Source organism: Mytilus trossulus, chromosome 12 (assembly GCF_036588685.1).
Source record: "Mytilus trossulus isolate FHL-02 chromosome 12, PNRI_Mtr1.1.1.hap1, whole genome shotgun sequence".
In the NCBI taxonomy this organism is placed as follows: Eukaryota; Metazoa; Mollusca; class Bivalvia; order Mytilida; family Mytilidae; genus Mytilus; species Mytilus trossulus.
This window is the reverse complement of record NC_086384.1, coordinates 55,614,791-55,636,024: the sequence shown is the minus strand read 5'-3', so window position 1 is coordinate 55,636,024 and position 21,234 is coordinate 55,614,791. Positions and strand designations below refer to the sequence as shown.

The following is a 21,234-nucleotide window of genomic DNA, read 5'->3' as shown; positions in this document are numbered from 1 at the left end:
ATTAATTGGAATGAGTGTCGTAATATCATCCACGACTCACTCCTTACTTACTGTATGAAATGGATAAAACGGGAAAAAGCTGACAAAAAATCTTTGGACTCTTTTTTTAATTCAGTAATGAAGATAGTTGATATACGTATTCAACATTTTAAAGAACATTTTACTATTAACAATAACCACAATAAACCTATTTCTCGTATCAAACATAAACTAAAAGAACTAGCCAAGGAATTTGTTTTTGTCCCGGCCGATAAAGCTGCTAATAATATTATTATTGTTTGACGTAAATTTTACATCGAGGTTCTGAAAAAGGAAATCACCAATTCACCAACATTCCAACTGACTCCATTTTCAGAAAACGAAATCTGTAACAAACATAAACTTTTAGCCACCGCTTTACAAGCAGAGCCAAATACAATGAAAGTTCCAACTATGTATTGGCTTCCGAAGCTACACAAAACCCCTTACAAATATAGATTTATTTCGTCTTCAAGCCATTGTTCAACTACTAAATTGTCTATTATTCTTACCAGCACACTTGGTACAATTAAAAACCTTATAATAAATTGTTCAAATAAGGCCTTCGAAAATAGTGGAATAAATTACTTTTGGAGTGTCAAGAACTCGTTGGAAGTACTTGATAAATTGCATGCTTATATTGGTGATTTTGAATCTGTTCAAAGTTTTGATTTTTCTACCCTGTATACCACATTGCCTCACATTCTCATTAAGAAAAAATTCACACATCTAATTAAATGGGCATTCAAAAAATCAGAATGTGAATATATATGTTCAAACTCTTTTAGGTCATTTTTTAGTAGCAATAAACAAAAAAACTATGTTAATTGGACATGCTTTGATACTATATATGCCCTTGAATTTTTACTAGATAACATTTTTGTTCGCTTTGGGGATTCCGTATATCGTTAGATTATCGGAATTCCAATGGGGACTAACTGTGCACCACTTATTGCGGACCTCTTTTTGTATTGTTACGAGTTACAATTTATGACAAAAATAAGCAAAGACCCATCAAAACAACATCTGATAAACAAATTTAATAATACTTTTAGATATTTGGATGATATTTTGGCTCTCAATAATGACGACTTCAGTATGTATATTAATGAAATTTATCCTGGTGAACTCACTTTAAATAAAGCTAATACTAACAATGACCACTGCCCTTTCCTCGATCTTGATATCTATATCACTAACGGAAAGCTGAATACTAAAATTTATGATAAAAGGGATGATTTTTCATTTCCTATCGTTAATTATCCGTTTTTAGATGGTGACGTTCCCTTGTCACCATCTTACGGTGTTTATATATCTCAACTTGTACGATTCGCTCGTGTATGTAACAATGTTTTAGATTTTAACGAGAGAAATTTATGTATTACTGAAAAATTATTACACCAGGGTTTTCGATATCACAAACTAGTCAAAACATTTACTAAATTTTATCATCGGTATAAAGACATCATTCGTAAATATAGCTCAACATGCAGACTTTTTATACGTTCAGGTATTTCACATCCAATTTTTTATGGAAATATTCTTTATAAAGAACAAAGGTGTCAGTATTCACCTCATAAACTTACAAAACCTTTGAATAGACTTATTAAGAAGGGATATAATTACGATACTGTTGTCAAGTCATTAAAGATTGCATATTTTGGCGTTAATATTGAGTCACTGATAAGGTCTTTGCGTCGGAACTAAACACATTTATTCTAAAAACAGTTGTTGGCATGACACGGGTTATGTTCTTCTCATATATGTTATGATGGTATGATACTAAACCCCTTACGGGAAGGATTGTGCCTGATGTTCATATGATGAAATCATAATCTTTCAGTCAGTTTAATTGAAGTCTGGAGCTGGCATGTCGGTTAACTGCTAGTAGTCTGTTGTTATTTATGTATTATTGTCATTTTGTTTATTTTCTTTGGTTACATCTTCTGACATCAGACTCGGACTTCTCTTGAACTGAATTTTAATGTGCGTATTGTTATGCTTTTACTTTTCTACACTGGTTAGAGGTATAGGGGGAGGGTTGAGATCTCACAAACATGTTTAACCCCGCCGCATTTTTGCGCCTGTCCCAAGTCAGGAGCCTCTGGCCTTTGTTAGTCTTGTATTATTTAAATTTTAGTTTCTTGTGTACAATTTGGAAATTAGTATGGCGTTCATTATCACTGAACTGGTATATATTTGTTTGGGGGCCAGCTGAGTGACGCCTCCGGGTGCGGGAATTTCTCGCTACATTGGAGACCTGTTGGTGACCTTCTGCTGTTGTGTTTTTTTATTTAGGTCGGGTTGTTGTCTCTTTGACACATTCCCCATTTCCATTCTCAATTTTATCCTATTATTTTTATTATTTAAAATTTTTTATGGTTGTCAATCCTTATAAATAGATTCAAAATATGTTGTTTATTGATCGTATCAATAATTTGGTGCTTAGACTATGATAAATGGTTTGTGAAACATCGCTTTAATGTTTTTAATAACACGCGGATCAACAACGAAATATCATAAGGCATACAATGCACTTTAACAAAAATACGATGCTCTGCTCATTTTTTTTAGCTGTCGTAAGTGTCTATAAGACTGACTTATTAACCCGAAGTTTTAAATTTACAAATTATATTACTGTTTTGTTAAAAAGGGCTACCCTTTTTCTACCCTTCACTATCAACTGATGTTCTTTTTTTTATTCAACAATATATTGCTTGCTGTTAACAATTTGCTTTACTAGTCCAGCAATCTAGTGAAGGGTATCTTTATTTTAACAACATGAGTTCTCTTTGTTTAACAATACATTGTACTACATTACAATTTATCTAGACTATATTGTTAATATTTCATTTTCAACCGTAAATAAATAAGTATATATGAAATTCTAATTTATCAATATGTATATCTAGCTTGTTTGGAAAGAAATGTTTCCAGAAATAATTCACACTTGTCGTTATCGGTTCTTTATTATTGTATTGATAACTCTTCCTGGTTTGGAAATTACCAGTTTTATAGTGATACGATTAATATAAGCAGCTCACAGGCATGTATGAACAAATATATATGTGTTTCAATTCTGAAAAATTAGTATGTAATTTTTTTTTCTTTTAACGATAAAAACCAGTGGATAACAAATACCGTTTATCGGTGATAGGTAAAATTATTTCTCTAAATCAGTTCCGGATCTAGAATTTTTATATTATTAACCTTTACTTTTCTTTTTTGCTGGATTATACATTTGCAAACATAACAATTATTACAACAATTTGACAACTTTATCAAGTAGACATTTATTCTGAGTATGTTTACTACATTTGTAGTTGCCTGCGATTTGTAGCTGTACATGAATTATGTTTTAAATACAGAATATACATCTAAAGATTTTGTTTTCTGCTCACGACATATAATTTGCCTTATATATACAAAACACTATAATTGTAATCAAATAATTAATTTCATAGATTATCATCATTTATTTTCTAACCCCATGATAAATTTTTTAATGTTAGAATATTATTATTAATATTCAGTTTTTCTAAGAGTGTTTTTACTTTACTCCAGAAATTATGAAGAAAATGACATTTAAGAAACATGTGATCATAATCCTCTGTGGTGTTGCAATAGTGACAATTTGAAATAGCGCAGATCTTCCACTTTTTCAATAAAATTTTACAAGGTAAAATAAAGTGTAGCAATTTACAACGGAACACTTTTTATTTATTATCTTTTAAAAAATGACGAGCAAACTATAACATATTACACGAAAGACTCTTAATGTATTCTAGGTTAAGCATTGTCTTCCATTTGTAAAAACCAACAGGTATTTCAATTTCATTCTTAATAAATATATTATAAATTTTTCTGGTACCTACATTTTCTAAGTTTTCTTTTTTATTACAATTGTTATTAATAAGTATTGCATAGGGCGTTTTTACTTGAGTTTTCTTTGAATGTTCCTGCTTTAAAATCTTTAACCATTCTCTTGGAAAAGCTTTCTTTAATTGGTAAAATTCTGACATCCCGTTACTTTTTATTTTAAGCTTTTGTAAAAATAAAATTTTCTTCTATATTACCATTTTCATCAATGATGTCATTAACAAAGATAATATTACTATTTTTCCAGTTTTGGAATAAAAAACATTTATTTTTTATCTTTATGAAATGATTTCCCCAAATAACTTTTTGACGTATAGATCTAACGTTTTTTGGTTGTTGTACTTTTAATAAGTTATCCATGCTTTAAAAATGTCAAAAGAAAATTTTGGAAGCTCCCGTAACTCTGGAATAGAGTCTGTGTTATCAATATTCATGTGAAAGATAAGGAAATCTTTTCCATACTTATTAAAATAAAAAAGTGGAATAATTTTTCAATTTCTTAGATCTCCATTAATTAACCTTTTGTTCCCCCAAATTTTGATAGATTCTATGTATTTATCTATGTTAATCATTTTAAAAGCCCCATCTAGTTCACCAAAGCTAAGTATTGTGCGTTTAACCTTTTCTCCTTTGCTTTTCAATAAAAAAATATAGATATTGGTTTTTTTTAAATTGAACAGATGCTAAAAAGGTAATATTTAGTATAATCAATGATTTGATAGCTGTAATTTTACCGATCATTGTTAAATTTCTTTTCTTCCAATTTTAATAATTTTGTTTAGACTTTTCTATTTGCTTTTCTGCATTAAGTTTTTGACATTCATTTTTGTTACAACCGAAAAAAAATCATAAACAATTCACTGGTTTGTTAGATTCAAGTATTTTAGAAATTATTTTCAATTTTTTCTATAAGATGTGTGTATTTGTCACAAAATTCATGATTTCGTATTTATGCATCATGCATGGTTTTTGATCATCGGGTTTTGTTTACTACCCCTTCCTCTAATCGTTTCAACAATTCATCTTTTTGTCAATAATAATGCCAATTATCACAGAGATTTAGTAAATATGTAGATACAAGATTACATCAGCTGTCTTTCAGATAATGACCGACACCTCATTTAGAATAAATTGCTTTGACGGTTTTGATTCGAGCACCTTACTAATGAATCTGTTGTAGACGACTCCTCGTGAGTTTGCCGTAAAACATTGTAAGCCTAGTATCTATGATAGGTCTTCTTTAATCTAAACATCATTTTTGCGCCAGTCCCAAGTCAAGAGCCTCTAGCCTTTGTGAGTCTTGTATAATTTTTTAATTTTATTTCTTTTTTTATTTTGTTTTCTATTTTTATTTTTCTATTATAAATTTTGGAATTTAGTAGGCTATCCATTATCCCTGAACTATAATATATTTGTGTTTGGGTGCCAGCTTAAGCACGCTTCCTGGTGCGGGATTTTCTCGCTGCATCGAGGACCTAGTGGTGGGCGTCGGCTGTTATCTGCTCTTTGATGGGGTAATTGTCTATTTGACATATTCCCCATTTCCATTCTCAACTTTTGAAAAAACACCTTCTTATCAAATTAGATTCAATACGAAAACCATTTACAAACACTTTTCAGTCGGAAATATAAAAAAGAAGATGTGGTATGATTGCCAATGAGACAACTGTCCACAAGAGACCAAAATCACACAAACATTTACAACTATAGGTAACCGTACAGCCTTCAACAATGAGCAAAGCCCATACCGCATAGTCAGCTATAAAGGACCCCGATAAGACAATGTAAAACAATTTAAACGAGAAAACATACATGAAACTTTTGAATTTGCTAATAATGTGAGAGTCAAACAAGAAATATATCCTTATCTATCAAATTGTGATGCCTTTTGGTGGCTTTTTTAAAGTCGGTTATAACTTAGGTCATTATTGGTATGATTTAAAAAAGATGTACGTGTTTCGTCTACTTTTGATTTACTTTTCTTCATTAATCATTTTTTTCTCATTGACTTGTTCAATTTATATGTGTACTTCAAACCGAATAGGGATCATAAGAATCTCCATTGAAGTTTGTATAATGTGAATTATAAGAAGTCCTGCATATTTAGAACGAGAATAAATAATCAATAGATTCATATTATTTTGCAAAGTTTGTTGCCCTAACTTAACAGGTAAAATATCATCATACACAGAACAATAAGACAGCACTTAGTTATCATGGGCATTTGCGAGGAGTTCCCGTCACGACAAATAAAAGGGCGTATTTTGTTCATACTGGATCTTACTAACGTACTAGAAGAGTTCATGAGCATGTATACATTGTATTCAGATTTCAACTTAGTATTCCTGACCAGTATAATGGTTTGAAAAACATCATGTGTGTAATCAATTGTTCGCAAACCATATTAACAAATATTAATAAACGGGTAAATTATTAATGATATGATTAGCCATTTACTCTATGTTAGAATACAAATAAATTGAAATCAAATTATTACCGTGAAGTTTAAATGCTTGATCCATTTTCCGTGTTCGACGCAATTCCGCTAACACGTCTGAAACAATGAACATAATGTTATCGAAAAAATATGCAACTAACATATATATATATATATATTTTTAAACATTATTATACACTTATAGACAGCCTAGTTATAGAGTTGAAATAGAAGAAAAACATCTTATGAATATCATAACCAGGGATAAAATGTTTGATAATACCAACAACCACAACTTTCACCGAAACTGTAACAAACCATATTCCAAAGAATCGTCGCATCAACATCATGAATGCATTTGTACAAAATCCATCATCATCATCATCATCATCATCATCATCATCATCATCATCATCATCATCATCATCATCATCATCATCATCATCATCATCATCATCATCATCATCATCATCATCATCATCATCATCATCATCATCATCATCATCATCATCATCATCATCATCATCATCATCATCATCATCATCATCATCATCATCATCATCATCATCATCATCATCATCATCATCATCATCATCATCATCATCATCATCATCATCATCATCATCATCATCATCATCATCATCATCATCATCATCATCATCATCATCATCATCATCATCATCATCATCATCATCATCATCATCATCATCATCATCCTCCTCCTCCTCATCCTCATCCTCCTCCTCCCTCCTCCTCCTCCTCCTCCTCCTCCTCCTCCTCCTCCTCCTCCTCCTCCTCCTCATCATCATCATCATCATCATCCTCCTCCTCCTCCTCCTCCTCCTCCTCCTCCTCCTCCTCCTCCTCCTCCTCCTCCTCCTCCTCCTCCTCCTCCTCCTCCTCATCATCATCATCCTCATCATCCTCATCATCATCATCATCATCATCATCATCATCATCATCATCATCGACTTATGAGTTTGAATATCCCTTTGGTATACTTTACCTCTCTTTAAGTACATGTCAAGTTTTGAAAAAAAGCATCGAACGAAGACTTGGCGTGAGTTTTCTTTGAATAGGAACTATATATGTGATGCCTGTCCCTTTCTTTTAATGTGTAGTTTAACTTACTATCAAAAATAGTTTTTATATCTTCGTCATAAATAGCTGTTCCAATTGTTGACGACGTTCTTTTATTTTTTTTTATGACCATTTCAGCTCTCGTAAATTCTGAAATTACAAAAAGCACTGCTTACGTCATGTCTGATTTCAGCACACGAATAAAACATATCTACTATTTGTTCCTACAATTACTTGAGACTAATTTGATATCAAGTACCCCTAAAAAAAGTAAGAATCGTGAGTAAGAGAGCCGTAATGATATGTTCAATTTTGAAATAAAATATGAAATAGTACATTCAGTAATTTTAACATGTTTAAAAGGAAAAATAACTTAATATCTTAACCTAGCTTTTTCTGTTTTCCTGGGTCAGTTTAAATGCTCAACCAATCAGCCATTTTTTTCAAATATCTTGCAGAACCTACCTTTTAAAATGTATTTCTTATTTGTTCTAGTATAGTCCTGTACATGCATGATTTTGATACCATGTAATGTTAGTCGTATTATACCTTTTCAGCATCTCTTGACACCTTCAGTTGAAGACAACAAAGACAGGTAAAATGTAAGGGGTCGTCTCAAAAATCAAAACAAATGAGATCATCATTGATTTTATTGTTTTCATGGCCAATAAAACACTTTTCCTAAGAGTCCAAATGTCATGGATTTAAAAATTATTATAAAGAAAGTTATGTACTTTAAGTAACATTTCATCTTTTTAGACGTTGAACCTCTAGCTGTCCTGGCGGAATTTGGAAAAATGAAAAGAACAAAGCATTTAATTGAAGATCTTTTTTTTTCCTTATCTGTTGATAAGGACGGCACATGTTTCCATAACGTCTGTTAGTTTTGGCAATGGGTGCCGCCATAATGTACTCGATACTTTTATCTTTTCAATTCATCAATTTTGTTTTCCACTTCAATTCTGTATTCCCCAATTACTCGTTTAGTTTTCTGCTCTTTCTCTTCAAATGTTCTGGCTGACGATTAATTTGAGGTGTTGTAAATGGTGTAACTAAAGGATGACGATTTGGATAAATTTTGTCTCCAAGGAGAACCATCTCTCTTAATTTGCGGCATCAACGTGAATTGTTGGGCATCATTCTCTACGTAGGAAATATAACCGGCATTGTCTACGACTACCTGTATGTTTATGGCATGATAATGCCGATGACCAGAATAATACAGTTCCTGTGGCTCAAATAGGGGACGATATATTTCTGTAGATTTTCCGTCAATTGCTCCAATGACGTCTCTAAGTTTTGGCCATGTACCCCGTTTGTCTCTCCATGCATTAACTGTTGGTCACTGAATGAAATATTCCAAAGTCTGGCTAAACATAGGAATACATCTGTGAATCTTATTGTATATTGTTGCAACACTTACATTGGATATCAAAGATATCATTACTCTATTTACATGAGATAGCTTGTAGTTTCGTACGATGTCATAAATTGGAAACGCGTTGTTCGTGCACCTCGCTATGTTCAGCAGGCTTTCTGGAGTATAGATACAGTGGCGAATCAAGAACTTTTCATAAGGACGAGGCTGTCTGAGCAAAAATAAAAGCCGGGATTGGATGGCTCAGGTCATGCTTCAGTGATTCCCTATATATTCAAACAAATTTATCTAATAAAAGGGGACAGGACCCCAAGGGCACACCCTGGGTCTGCTTATGTAATAAATAATAGATGAATTATACAAATTGCCTAGGTATAAAGATTTATTTTTTTGTCAACACATTCAATGAAATTTTCAATTTTTATGTTCCAAACAAGACAGATTTATCCCTCCCCCTTTTTATTGTGTTGAGTCGCGCATACCTTTCAGGTTGCGCTGATATGTTCACAATATATTTTACAATTTTTATGATACATGAATCCTTATTTTTATAAAATCTGCATGACACAACCATATGTTTCTTCTTTGGCGAATAAGGGCTAAACCCCCCTTTTTGTGGAAATCTTTTTAAATTATCATTGCATCCACATACTGTAAAGGAAGAAAAACTAAACCTTCTCTTATCAACAAATATTATCTTCACCCAGCACTTCGACTTTTGTGATTTTATTTTATTGCGTACGGCTTTGGGGATGCTGATTCTCATGTTTGAATTAATAAATATATGTGTATATAAGTAAATGCATTACCTCTCAAATTCTTCCTTCTCAAATTGGTTTCTTCTTAGCACGTATGTTATAATATGAGCAATGACTGTGTTGACATTTTTTGAAAAACAAACATAACTATGAAACTCGTGTAAAAATCGAGTACACCGGTTTTCTTCTTTTCTTCTTCTTGTTTCTATTTTTAACTCTAGTTTATTATTTTTAATATTCAATGATTTCACTTTTATATGTTTTTTTTTAATACGCATATTTCTCTTTTGCAGCACCTATCATTCTTATGAAACAGAAGAAAAGTGGGGTTTTTTTTGTCGGAAAAAGAGGTGCTTCTACTTCTTAAAGCATATCAAACTTATCCTTGTTCATGGGATACAAAAGTTGAGCACATGAAGGCAAACACTAACTCTTTTCCTGAGGATGCCAAACAATTGTATTCTTAAGCCTCTGTAAAGCAGTTACGGAGAAGGCTGTCAACAAAATTTAGCAAACTCCTGACAAGTTCAACAGAAAAGATCAGCAATAATCAATTAAAGTCAGCTTATATATAATTACATTTAATAAATTTCTATTTCTCTGCACATCTATGTAACTTAATTTTAAGTAAGTTTAAACGTAATTTATTCTAAACAAAAGTATTGTTTATTTTTTCAACTTTGTAGACAAATTATACACCCAAAGAATTATTGATATAAGATCATATGACTAAAGTAGTGAAATACAAGTATCAAAGCATCTACATGTACTCGAACAGTATAATTTAATGTTTTCGTATAGGTAAAGTCTACATTATCTATGTTCATTGTAATTTATTCGTTTGTTTAAAATTATAGGGGTGAGATTCTGAAGGTGAAGGAGTTGAAGGAAAAACTTAAGAAATAGCCGAAGGTACCTGTCAAAGACAATGACATCAGAGATAAGTTCGGAAACAGTTTGTGATCTGATGATGAAATGTCGGATACTTCGCACTAACGTCCAGCTACCGCAGCTGGCTCTGCTCCCAAACAAACAATGCTCAGGACTTGGTTCATGCGCTCTTAGCAAGCGACGGGGTTTTCCTAGTCTAATTTGATCCAAAATCTCTCTTATGTATGGTCAAAGATGAACTCAAAAGTACGACAAAAATTGAAAAAGATTCATCAACTAAGATGAAGATCGGTTACAAAACACCAAGTTGGTCGTGTTCACAAGTGTGATACGGACGGACGGACAGTCCAGTAATTTTTTTTTCATAAATTTTGGAAAATTTTATAAAACCTATTACACCAACACATTAATCGTTATTGGCATGCAGCAAATATTAAAAGACTCACATAATCATAAAATTGAAGGGATGCAGAATGATTGCAGTATTGTTTTAATCAATTCAACATGAAATGTCGTGTAAATACATACAAAATAAGAAGATTATATGACGAAAGTTGAATTTACAGTTCATTTCTCGGGTATAAATAACTTACAGTTCGTATGCATTTAAAATTTACTTTCCAAATTAACTGATTAATCAGATTAATTTATCACAGTTTATGAATGAATCAAACGTACTTGACAGTGGTATGTCTCGATTTCCTCAGAGATTTAGTTGTCGTTCATTTGACATGCGTTGAAATACTGGAGCGGAGGTGCCACAGAAATTAAACACCTTAACGTAGTACAACCTATACAATAAAAACGGTAATTTCAGACATTTGTCCAGTTCGATGAGGTCCGAATAATTATGAACTTATAGTAAACATCAAAAGTGAAACAGAATAAAACTTTTTAGTAGAAATTTTTTTTACAGGACATATAGGGAATATTCATTTTTTTACTTGTGGCACATGTCTCTTTTTATTTTCTTAAAATATATTTTTAAATATATCTTTTTTATGTTTCATTTTAAAATTCTGTCTTTTTATGCACTAAAAACTTGTTTTGTTAGGAATAATCTAAGCGCAAATTTTGACAATTTTGAACGACTCATACCTTGAAAAATAGCGTGGTTACCCATACTTTTTATCATTTATTTAAAACAAAGCATAGTGAAATCTTCAATTGACAATGTATAGGAATTTCTGTCATTTATTTTCTTTACCCCTGAACTACATTAACAGTCTGAACTTGTATTTAATCATTTCTTTAGCGTTTGAACCAAACCCTATGTACCCCTAACCATGTTGTTCCAAGTTTGAAAAATCATCGACCTAGTCTGAACCATATCTGACTTTTTTGTCTTTGAATCGAAAATGAAATTGGTGTACTTTGTGATATACTGTGGTAATAACGGCATATGGTGACGCATCAAAATCTCAAAACGTTAGACATGAAGGTATATTTGGTTTGATTTATTTAATTCCAGACATAGACATCATAATCAATATTATGTCAAAATTCATGTTAAACCAAAGAGATTAAAATAAATAGATAAGAAATACTAAAAATAGATGCTTCTATACAAATAACGTAAAAAGCGATTTCTTAAATTACCTGGTATTGTCAAATTCACAGAAACGTCAGCCTGTTGGGTTCTGTCAATTGCCATTTCTGAGAGTATTCCAGACAATATTTTGTTTATTTCTATTTTCAGTGAATCCACATTTAGTACTGATCTGGCTATTTTTGTGTACATGTTTAGGTCGTCAAGTGATACAGCCATAATTCTTATGTTTGCATCGGATGTTCCCCTCAATCTGATGTCTTGGAGATATTCCAAAATTCTTGATTCGTTCCATGAACTCGGTACATTAAGTTTTAAAAACGCAGGTACACGAACAATCTGCAAGTCTGGAATATGTCATTAAAACTACTTAAATTATTTTTTTTACTATATGGGTCAACATACTTTGCAGATATATTTAGTATTCATAATTAGTGATCAAATAAAAAGGGACATAATAAATTGAAAACAGTATTAACATGACTAATGCCTTTTGACTCTTTTATCTGAACAGATGCATGAAGTGCTAGTCGTTATAACAGTAAAATGTCAGCAGACGTTGTTTGTCTTGTATCATGTTTATAGTGATTCAGATTATAACATAATGCTGATTGTTTAACCCCTATTTTAACATTTTTAAGTATTATGTCTTTGTTTTGTTCAAACATCATTGTCAAAATAATGGAATTTTATGCGACTGTCATACAAGTGAGAGGTGTAGCTAGTTATAAAACCTGGTTTAATCCAATATTTTCTATATAAGAATATGACAGTTGTTATCCATTCGTTTGATGTGTTTGAACTTTTGATTTTGTCATTTGAATAAGGACTTTCCTTTTTTAACTTTCCTTTGAGTTTTTGATTTTACTTTTGACTTCTTGCAAAATTAATTATAAAATACGTTGAACTACACACGTCAAAATTATTAAATAGCGTAGTGGAATGAACTATTTGTGGTTTCTTATGAATTCTATATAACTTTTGGACTATTTTGTTTGTAGATAGATGTTTTTGTGTTCTGTTAAATTGTATCTTTTAAAATTGTTACACGATAACGACTGCTGTACCCATATTTTGATTATCTTATTTATTATGCCTGTTTAGTTCACTCAGCATTGTAAATACAACGGAATTTTATGAGACTGTCATGAAAGTGAGAGGGCAAGGGCTTAATCCACCATTTTCTACATTTGAACATGCTTGTACCAAGTCAGGAATATGACAGTTCTTGTCCATTCGTTTTTGATGCGTTTTGCTATTTGATTTTGCCCTGTGATTATGAACTTTCCGATTAGATTTTCCCTTAAGTTCAGTATTTTTTTGATTTTTCTTTTAACTTAGGAAAAAAATCATTCAATAACCTTCGTATGCATCTTAGAATTAAGAAAGGCTCTTTCTTTATGTGATAACTAGGTGTATTTATCTGTTGATCGACATGTGCAAAATATCATTTCTAACAATTTGTTTAAAAGCAATTTAATCACATGACCAAAAAAAATAAAAAATAAAAATAAGTAGAATCATATCACTGCAAACTGCTCAGATTCTGATTTCATTTATTTGTTCTTATTATTTTGGTAAGGTCGCTTAAAAAAATCGACTCCTTAGTTCTTAAATGACCTTAGTCCTGACTTTTCGTAATAAGTCTGATCTAGCAGAATTCCAGGTTGTTTGGTAGTTTTGTTATTGCTGTCAACTTACAAAACAAAAGATAAAAAATAATTCAGTTATTCTTTACATATCAACCCTACTGAAAAGTTCTATAATTTGATTTAAAAAAGAAATGTTTATACAATACATCTATTCTGTTTATTTACGATATACATGATATAATAATGCTGGAAAATTGTACTAGAATTTAACTAACTCTGAGATAATAAAACAACCGATGTTGGTGACGATACAGTATTTTGAATTTAAAAAAGAAATGTTGGCACTTTAATTAATCCTGACAATTAAATATTGAAGTCATTGTGTATCAATTTTTCTGTCTTATATATAATGCTTTCATTCTTGTGTTTCCAAATTTACTGATTAATGACACATCTGATAACTTTCATTACAAAGTACAAATTGATGTCAGAAATGTATTTTACACAAATCATTCTAAGATAAGCAATGATTTAAAAAAAAAAAAAAGCAATAACAACAAAAAAATGTTTTTTTATACTGTTCAATATGATGAAAAAAAAATACCCAAAAACAAATCACTGTTTTTTTTTAATGATGCTGACACAAATTTGTGGTAACTGCTGTCTCTGATACTATGTATACAATCCATCCTGAATTACCGGTACAGTATTTTGAATTTGGGTTGCCAAGTGTACTGATTTATGACACAGTAGATAACTTTGATAAAAAAGTAAAAATTGATGACTTATTTGGAAACTATATGTATTTTACACAAGTATTTCTAAAAAAAAAACAATTTAAATAAAAGACAAGCAAAAACAGCAAACAACAGAATACAAAATTTAACAATTTTTTAATACTGTTGAATTTTTGGAAAATAAAAATAAACAATAAGTGTATGAAATACAATCCATCATGAGAAATCAAGCTAACTGATATTAACAGCGGCTTAATTGCTTTGAAAGGGGAAATGTTGGCACTTGAATACATTCAATATAATTGTGAAATCATTGTGTTCAGATATTGTTTTCCTATAAGTTCTTTAATTCATCGCATATTTTGATTGATGTGGGCAAACAATTATGTTATACGAATCACCCTGACACACCAAAACGTCTGAGTTTTTACGACAGCTCAGTATTTTGAATTATAAATTAGCATATTTACAATATCAGGATATTGGTATTTAGTCAAATCTTAAACGGAATTTGAGACACAATTAGAATTCTAAAATTTATAAAACGTAAACAACATGCCGAAAAATTTAGTCTTGAAATAAATATATTTTTGGATAAGTTAATGCAAGCACATGAGGTGTATAGTGTTTTATACTATTACAGATTTGTAATGTTTAACAACCATATTATATCAGTGTGTAAACACGTTAATTAGGAGCTTTGAAAGTCAAGTAGTTCGAGCATTTTTATGAGTAAGTGTTAAAAACATTAGTTGTGCTGTCAAGAATACACTGTATCAAGTTATGGTATGCATAAAAAAAATGCCCAACAGTATTCGTCCTTCTACTCGTAAAGGCATTTGTTTCTATGATCGACATGGTGAATACCATTATGCCAGAACTCAAACGAAGCATAACGCGGGTGTAACTTATCTGCTTTACTCGATTCCTTAAGACAAATACATAAAAGAAGTATAATAATGCCTAACACCATGAACACAAATACACATACGCACGCACAAACACAAAACAGTACACCATAGCCATCACTTTATTCCAGAAGCTTCTAACTGATGCCGAATGCTAGAGTGTAAAATTGTAATTGAAACCTACCAAAAACAATTAGAACTTTTCTGAAAAAGACTATAAATGAAAACAGAACTATATCATCTTCCCATAATAAATGAATGTTAGGAAAATTGACCAGAGTTATCTTGCTTTAATCACAGAGAGGGGAAAGCGATTTTTTTTTTAATTTATGCCTAATTAACATTAAAACAATTGTCCACTTACAAATAAAGTTACCTTATTGAAATATAAGGACTTTGTCAGCTAAATCTATTAATTTTATTAAATATTATGATTTTTTATGACAAGAGAGAAACATGCTATATAAATAGTAAATGATTGATTATCAAAAAAGAGGTGTATCAATCCATCCTAAATAACTAATCTGAATTATGATACCACCATATTATCATCCTTTTGAAGTTTAATTATCACGGTAGGTATAGTGTCCGGCTAGTATCGTGGCTTTTCGAGTGATTTGATCGGGCTTTTGCGAGTGTGTCCACTTTTTTTCGAGTGAATATGGCCACAAATGTAAACAAACAGACTTCCTTTCTAACAAGACGTGAGATAGACGCTTGAATTTAATATATACAGTTATATTATCTATGAATGTATTTGTTATAGAAAGATTTTACTAATCCGACATAATTTTTCGTTAGAATAGGTTAAAACAATTCTTTAAATGCTTTAATTCCAAATAACAGAATAAAGCCATTTTTGTACATGGATAACGTTGAGGGAAATGCATACATGGAATCTATATATCCTTGGAAATACAGACACTTTCCAAAATTCTTGGTATTGCATTGAAAACGACATTTTGAGAATAAATTCATTTCTTCATGTTCGTTTTTTTCGAGAGCAGTTCGGGCTTATCCGAGTGTGTCCGATTTTTTTTTTGAGTGATTATACAAGGCAATTGTGCTTCTTTGTTGATCAAAACATGTTTAGCATTCAAAATAAGATTGGTAGTAATGGTAAAAACTATTATAATTACGAAATAGCAGTTAATTGAACTTATCGCATGTTTTATCACTCGAAAAAGCCCGAACTACACTCGAAAAAAATGTACCAAATCATTCGAAAAACCAGGATCCTTGCCGGACACTATACTTACCGTGATTATGGCCATTGTGGGTTGGTTCAGGCGTAAACTTTTGTTAAACAAACGCCTGATATATCGAAACATTTGTTTCACGTGACTGTTACTTACTTATAGTACATAGCGACACTCACAATTGATGCCGGCAAATTGTTTTTAGTCATTCAACAAATATATTGGTGTCCATTTTATCATAAATGTTTTCCCGAGTGACAAGCTTTGCTGATTTATGATACTGGCTTATCATTTCTATTATTCAGTTCAAATATGACCAGAGTTGATGCTTGTTGGAAACAGTTTTAGACAAACAAGTGATTTCCGGATGGTAGTATAAAGTCTATTGAAGTTTGTGGACAGTTGAGTATTGAGTAAAAAAGAGAAATTTTACCCTCTAAATCAAAGACGATGATACATTTGAGTAATTGTACACAAATACTGTTGTCATTCATAACATGATTTCATACATTCTACCCTGCGTTTTTATATTTAAAAAAAACTAACTATCGTTTTGATATATTTCGATTCAAAGAATATGTGGCCATTCTCTTGAACTGAATTTTAATGTGCGTATTGTTATGCTTTTACTTTTCTACACTGGTTAGAGGTATAGGGGAGGGTTGAGATCTCACAAACATGTTTAACCCCGCCGCATTTTTGCGCCTGTCCCAAGTCAGGAGCCTCTGGCCTTTGTTAGTCTTGTATTATTTAAATTTTAGTTTCTTGTGTACAATTTGGAAATTAGTATGGCGTTCATTATCACTGAACTAGTATATATTTGTTTAGGGGTCAGCTGAAGGACGCCTCCGGGTGCGGGAATTTCTCGCTACATTGAAGACCTGTTGGTGACCTTCTGCTGTTGTGTTTTTTTTTTATTTTGGTCGGGTTGTTGTCTCTTTGACACATTCCCCATTTCCATTCTCAATTTTATTGTTAATCGATGTAATTTTCAATGTTATTTAAAGTGATCGGGAGGAGCTAACGTTTAAATTTGCATAAGTACAGTCTAATTGAAGATGTGTGTGAGAAAGATGATGGCCGTTATCATTATAATCGATCAGTGTCACCAAACTAATAGACAAACGAACTGAGTGTACAATATGGGACGAATAACTGGACACGTCATTGATGATTTATCCCGAAACACCTGTCTATAGATGGACTAGTCTTAAATAAGCGAACCGATTAAACTCCGCCCAGTCAAGTGAAATAAATCAAGTAATATCATAACGTAGTTTTAAAAATTCAAACACCTACACGGACTGATACATTTGAAAGGAAAAGGATTATAAAATTTATAATAAATGTCAAAGTATGGAACTTTCCTTTAATATATACAGTTATTTAAGCTGAGCGGTGTAACCTGGTATCAAATTTCTTATACGAACAGATAAAGAGAAATTATTTTTCCAATTACATTTTATACGTAAAGTATTCTAACTGCATTGTTAATATCGTAAACAACAACATTTCAAATTGTTTATATCAAACGATGCAAAGTATCTGAGCGTACGAATAGAATTTTAAAAAGCTAACAGACAATACCTTCCTCCACTCTCTGTGCATCTGCTAATACTTCTAAGGTGTCTTGGTTTCCAAACACCTTGGTCAGTATATTGATCTTGTCAATAAAACTTTCAAATTTTTCTGTTGAAAAACCCATTTAGAAACATTTGAATACATTTCTTAAACAACATAAATAATACATAAAACAAAGGTCAAGTACTGAAATAGCATATTGTTTTTTTGTTTGTTGATGTACTCAAAACATAAAATTTTCTTCAAGCATTGTGTTTATTTTTAGAGTTTTGAAAAGGCCGATCATTTATATGCAAATGTTACACGACAAATATAATTACTTTCAAATTGTCTTTCAACTGTCGTAAGACAAGCAATATTTTTAAAACGAATTCCTTAATCGAGCATATGATGGTCACAATTATACATTGGTGCATATTATGTCATAACTGTAGCTATCAAAATAGTCCATAATTTGTCGTGTTAATATTGTAACTCGGATTCATTTTCCCTTAATCCACTTTTGACTTGAGAACAAAGATATACTAGTGTTGCCTTTATTTGTGAATGCCTTTTAGTTTGTTAGGAATACATAATTTATTTATGGGCTGAAAGCTAGCTTGCTTCTAGTAACTGTGAGTACTCGTTGATCAGTCCTTTGTGTACTGTTCCTGCTAGTTGTTGTGTTTGCTTACATTAGATGTGATGTGTCAATCCCTTTCCCGTCTACTTTACAGTGTTGTATCATGTCGTTATGCTGCATTTTTTCCATATAAAAAGCTGATTGAAGGCTTTAGCCGCAATATTGTATTTTTAACAGGTCAGAAATCTGTTATTTAGTGGTTATCGTTGGTAGCCGCTGTTAATATGTTTTCATCATATGAAAATAGGGACATGTGATATGTATGCCAATGAGACAAGAATCCAAAAAAGTTCAAACGAAGTGGATGTAAGCAATTATAGGCAGTCGTACAGCATTTAACAATTCGAAAAAAAACACGTATTGTTGGTTGTAAAAGGCCCCGACATGAAAAATATGAACCAACTCAAAAGAGAATCCTAACGACCTAATTTATAACTATACATGTAGCCAAAAACATATGACAGACATAAATCAACGACAACCACTAAATGACAGATTCTTGACTTGGGACAGTCACATAAAGAATGTTGCAGGGTAAAATAATTTCTGGCGCAAAACCCTCTTCCGAACCTGTAATAACGGTGTAACAGTACAATATAAGAACGAGCTATCAAAATAAATTGAAAAGGACTTTAGTCATCAGAGCAATACAAAGTAGAAAGCATCCTACGACGTAGTAGCGTTTCACAAAAGAAATAGAACGCTAAGTAAAGACCTGAAGGAACTCGCAAAGTAGAAAGCAAATGACAACTTAGACATAAGTCAAGTATTTAAAAAAAAAATTATACAGTCCAACATCCAATGGATTAAGTGCAGATACGTCATTGACGGCCAAATAAAACCTTGTGATTTGTGTGACTGAATTTATCATTTCAAGTTGCAAAGGGTTTATTACAAACTTTGGATCTATATTTTGCATCTTTTTTTAATATCAATAGTTACGTATTTCTTTCATTGCGGTCTGGCAATCATTTTTCATCGTTTCAGTAAAGACTCCTGGTAACTTTGTGTGTAAAGCATTTGCTTTCTCTTCCATTTCATCACACTGAGCTCTCTATTTTTTTTTAAAGTAAATAAAAATAATTATTAATTATGTTGAATATCGTAGCACATTCTGTATCGAGTAATGTTCATTCAATTTTAGCTTCATTTTCAAATTTTTATTCAGTTTAAGATTTCTATCAGTTTTTAGGAAATACAAATATAGAATATGAATATGAGTGGAAGCTGCAAATTAATCATACATGTATCACTACAGAACTATTAAGTTCGAGGTGACAATCTGTTTTTTATCTTTAATTTTTTCCTAGTATATCATAAGGGACAACGTCAAAGGATTGTAACTGTACTTGACACATTAAAATTGCCATCTTACCTGAAATTCAGCACATTTCATTTTCCAGTAATCCCGACAAAGTATCTCATCATTAAACATACTCGCAGGAATAACGGCGAGTTGCTTTATGCTATTAATTCTCAGCTTAGTTTTCACAGCATATTCTTTGTCTATCAGATTAGCTATTCCTAATATAGAACCTTCTATTATTTTCCATTTGTTTTTAAATTCTTCATCTTTTAGTTCTTTTATATCTGATAGATGGAATATTTCATTTCGCAAATCTTGTATTTGTGTCATCCAACTAGCTAGCCCTTTGTCGCCTTTCCCGAGTTTTTGAATAATGAAATTTGCAAGTGTAATATCAACGACTTTGACATCTATTTTTTCTTTTGCACAATAATTACAGATGCATACTTTGGTCAATCTTCCGCGAAAGTATTTTTTGTGACTTTGAATTCGTTTCGTTTCGTCAGATTTATATAATACGAGTAACTGTTCTTTAGCTATCAATCTTTCTCCCTTTATCTTATCTGATTCACACTCACAGCATTCCAGTTTTTCATAAACATGAACTAATTTATGTTTAACTTCCTTAGTATTCAAAAAAGATTCAAAACTTGTAGAACCGAGAATCTTTTGTTTCATATACTCCCAGATTACACTACATGCAATGTCAACTAATAGAGCCACTATCTTAAAATAGTTATCACTATCCTGTGTTACCATATCTAGAAAAATAAGATATAATTATTGTTTTGATTTTCACAGACATTCGATTTCAAATCTTAAGTTCGAGCCTCACTTATTATTTAAAGATTACTTATAGTCGAAAACGATTGTTTATTCATAAGTTACAAAATCAATAAATTTGACAGCAATTATGGAACATCATAATAGGAATGTATGTCTGGTTTATATGGGGAAAGATACAAATACCTTCCCGCTAGTGTATGGTCCCCGTGCCTTATAGTCGAAAATTAGCAAAACACTGTCAACTTAAAATTATTTGTTCTTCTGAACAAAAGTTTGTCTGGAAATTTTGTTTTGAACAAATGAATGCCGTAAAAGCACACATTCTGTCTATTCCCGAAGAACTAATATGCCATAATAATTTTGCGGTTATAAAGGGAACGTTTTTGTCATAACGATACAACACATTGAACACATATAAATTGAAAAGGCAAACAATGTCTATTCTCCGTTCCCCATATACCAACCTTTCCAGTGATGTCGAAGATTAATCTCGTTTTGGATAAATGTTATGCA

The 21,234-nt window shown here is 31.5% G+C and overlaps 1 protein-coding gene across 1 annotated transcript in view; it reads right to left on the bottom strand.

Annotated features, from left to right (window-relative positions):
• The window catches only part of LOC134692599 (uncharacterized), a 30,854-nt gene extending 12,723 nt beyond the window's left edge, over nt 1-18,131 (bottom strand). Inside the window, exons 1-4 of the mRNA XM_063553057.1 lie at nt 18,014-18,131; nt 12,041-12,337; nt 7,466-7,564; nt 6,395-6,451 (exon numbers count right to left, since the gene is read on the bottom strand). Coding sequence (XP_063409127.1) covers nt 6,395-6,451; nt 7,466-7,564; nt 12,041-12,337; nt 18,014-18,131 — 571 coding nt within the window. The remainder of the gene's footprint in view (nt 1-6,394; nt 6,452-7,465; nt 7,565-12,040; nt 12,338-18,013) is intronic.
• Between the last annotated feature and the right edge of the window lie 3,103 nt (nt 18,132-21,234).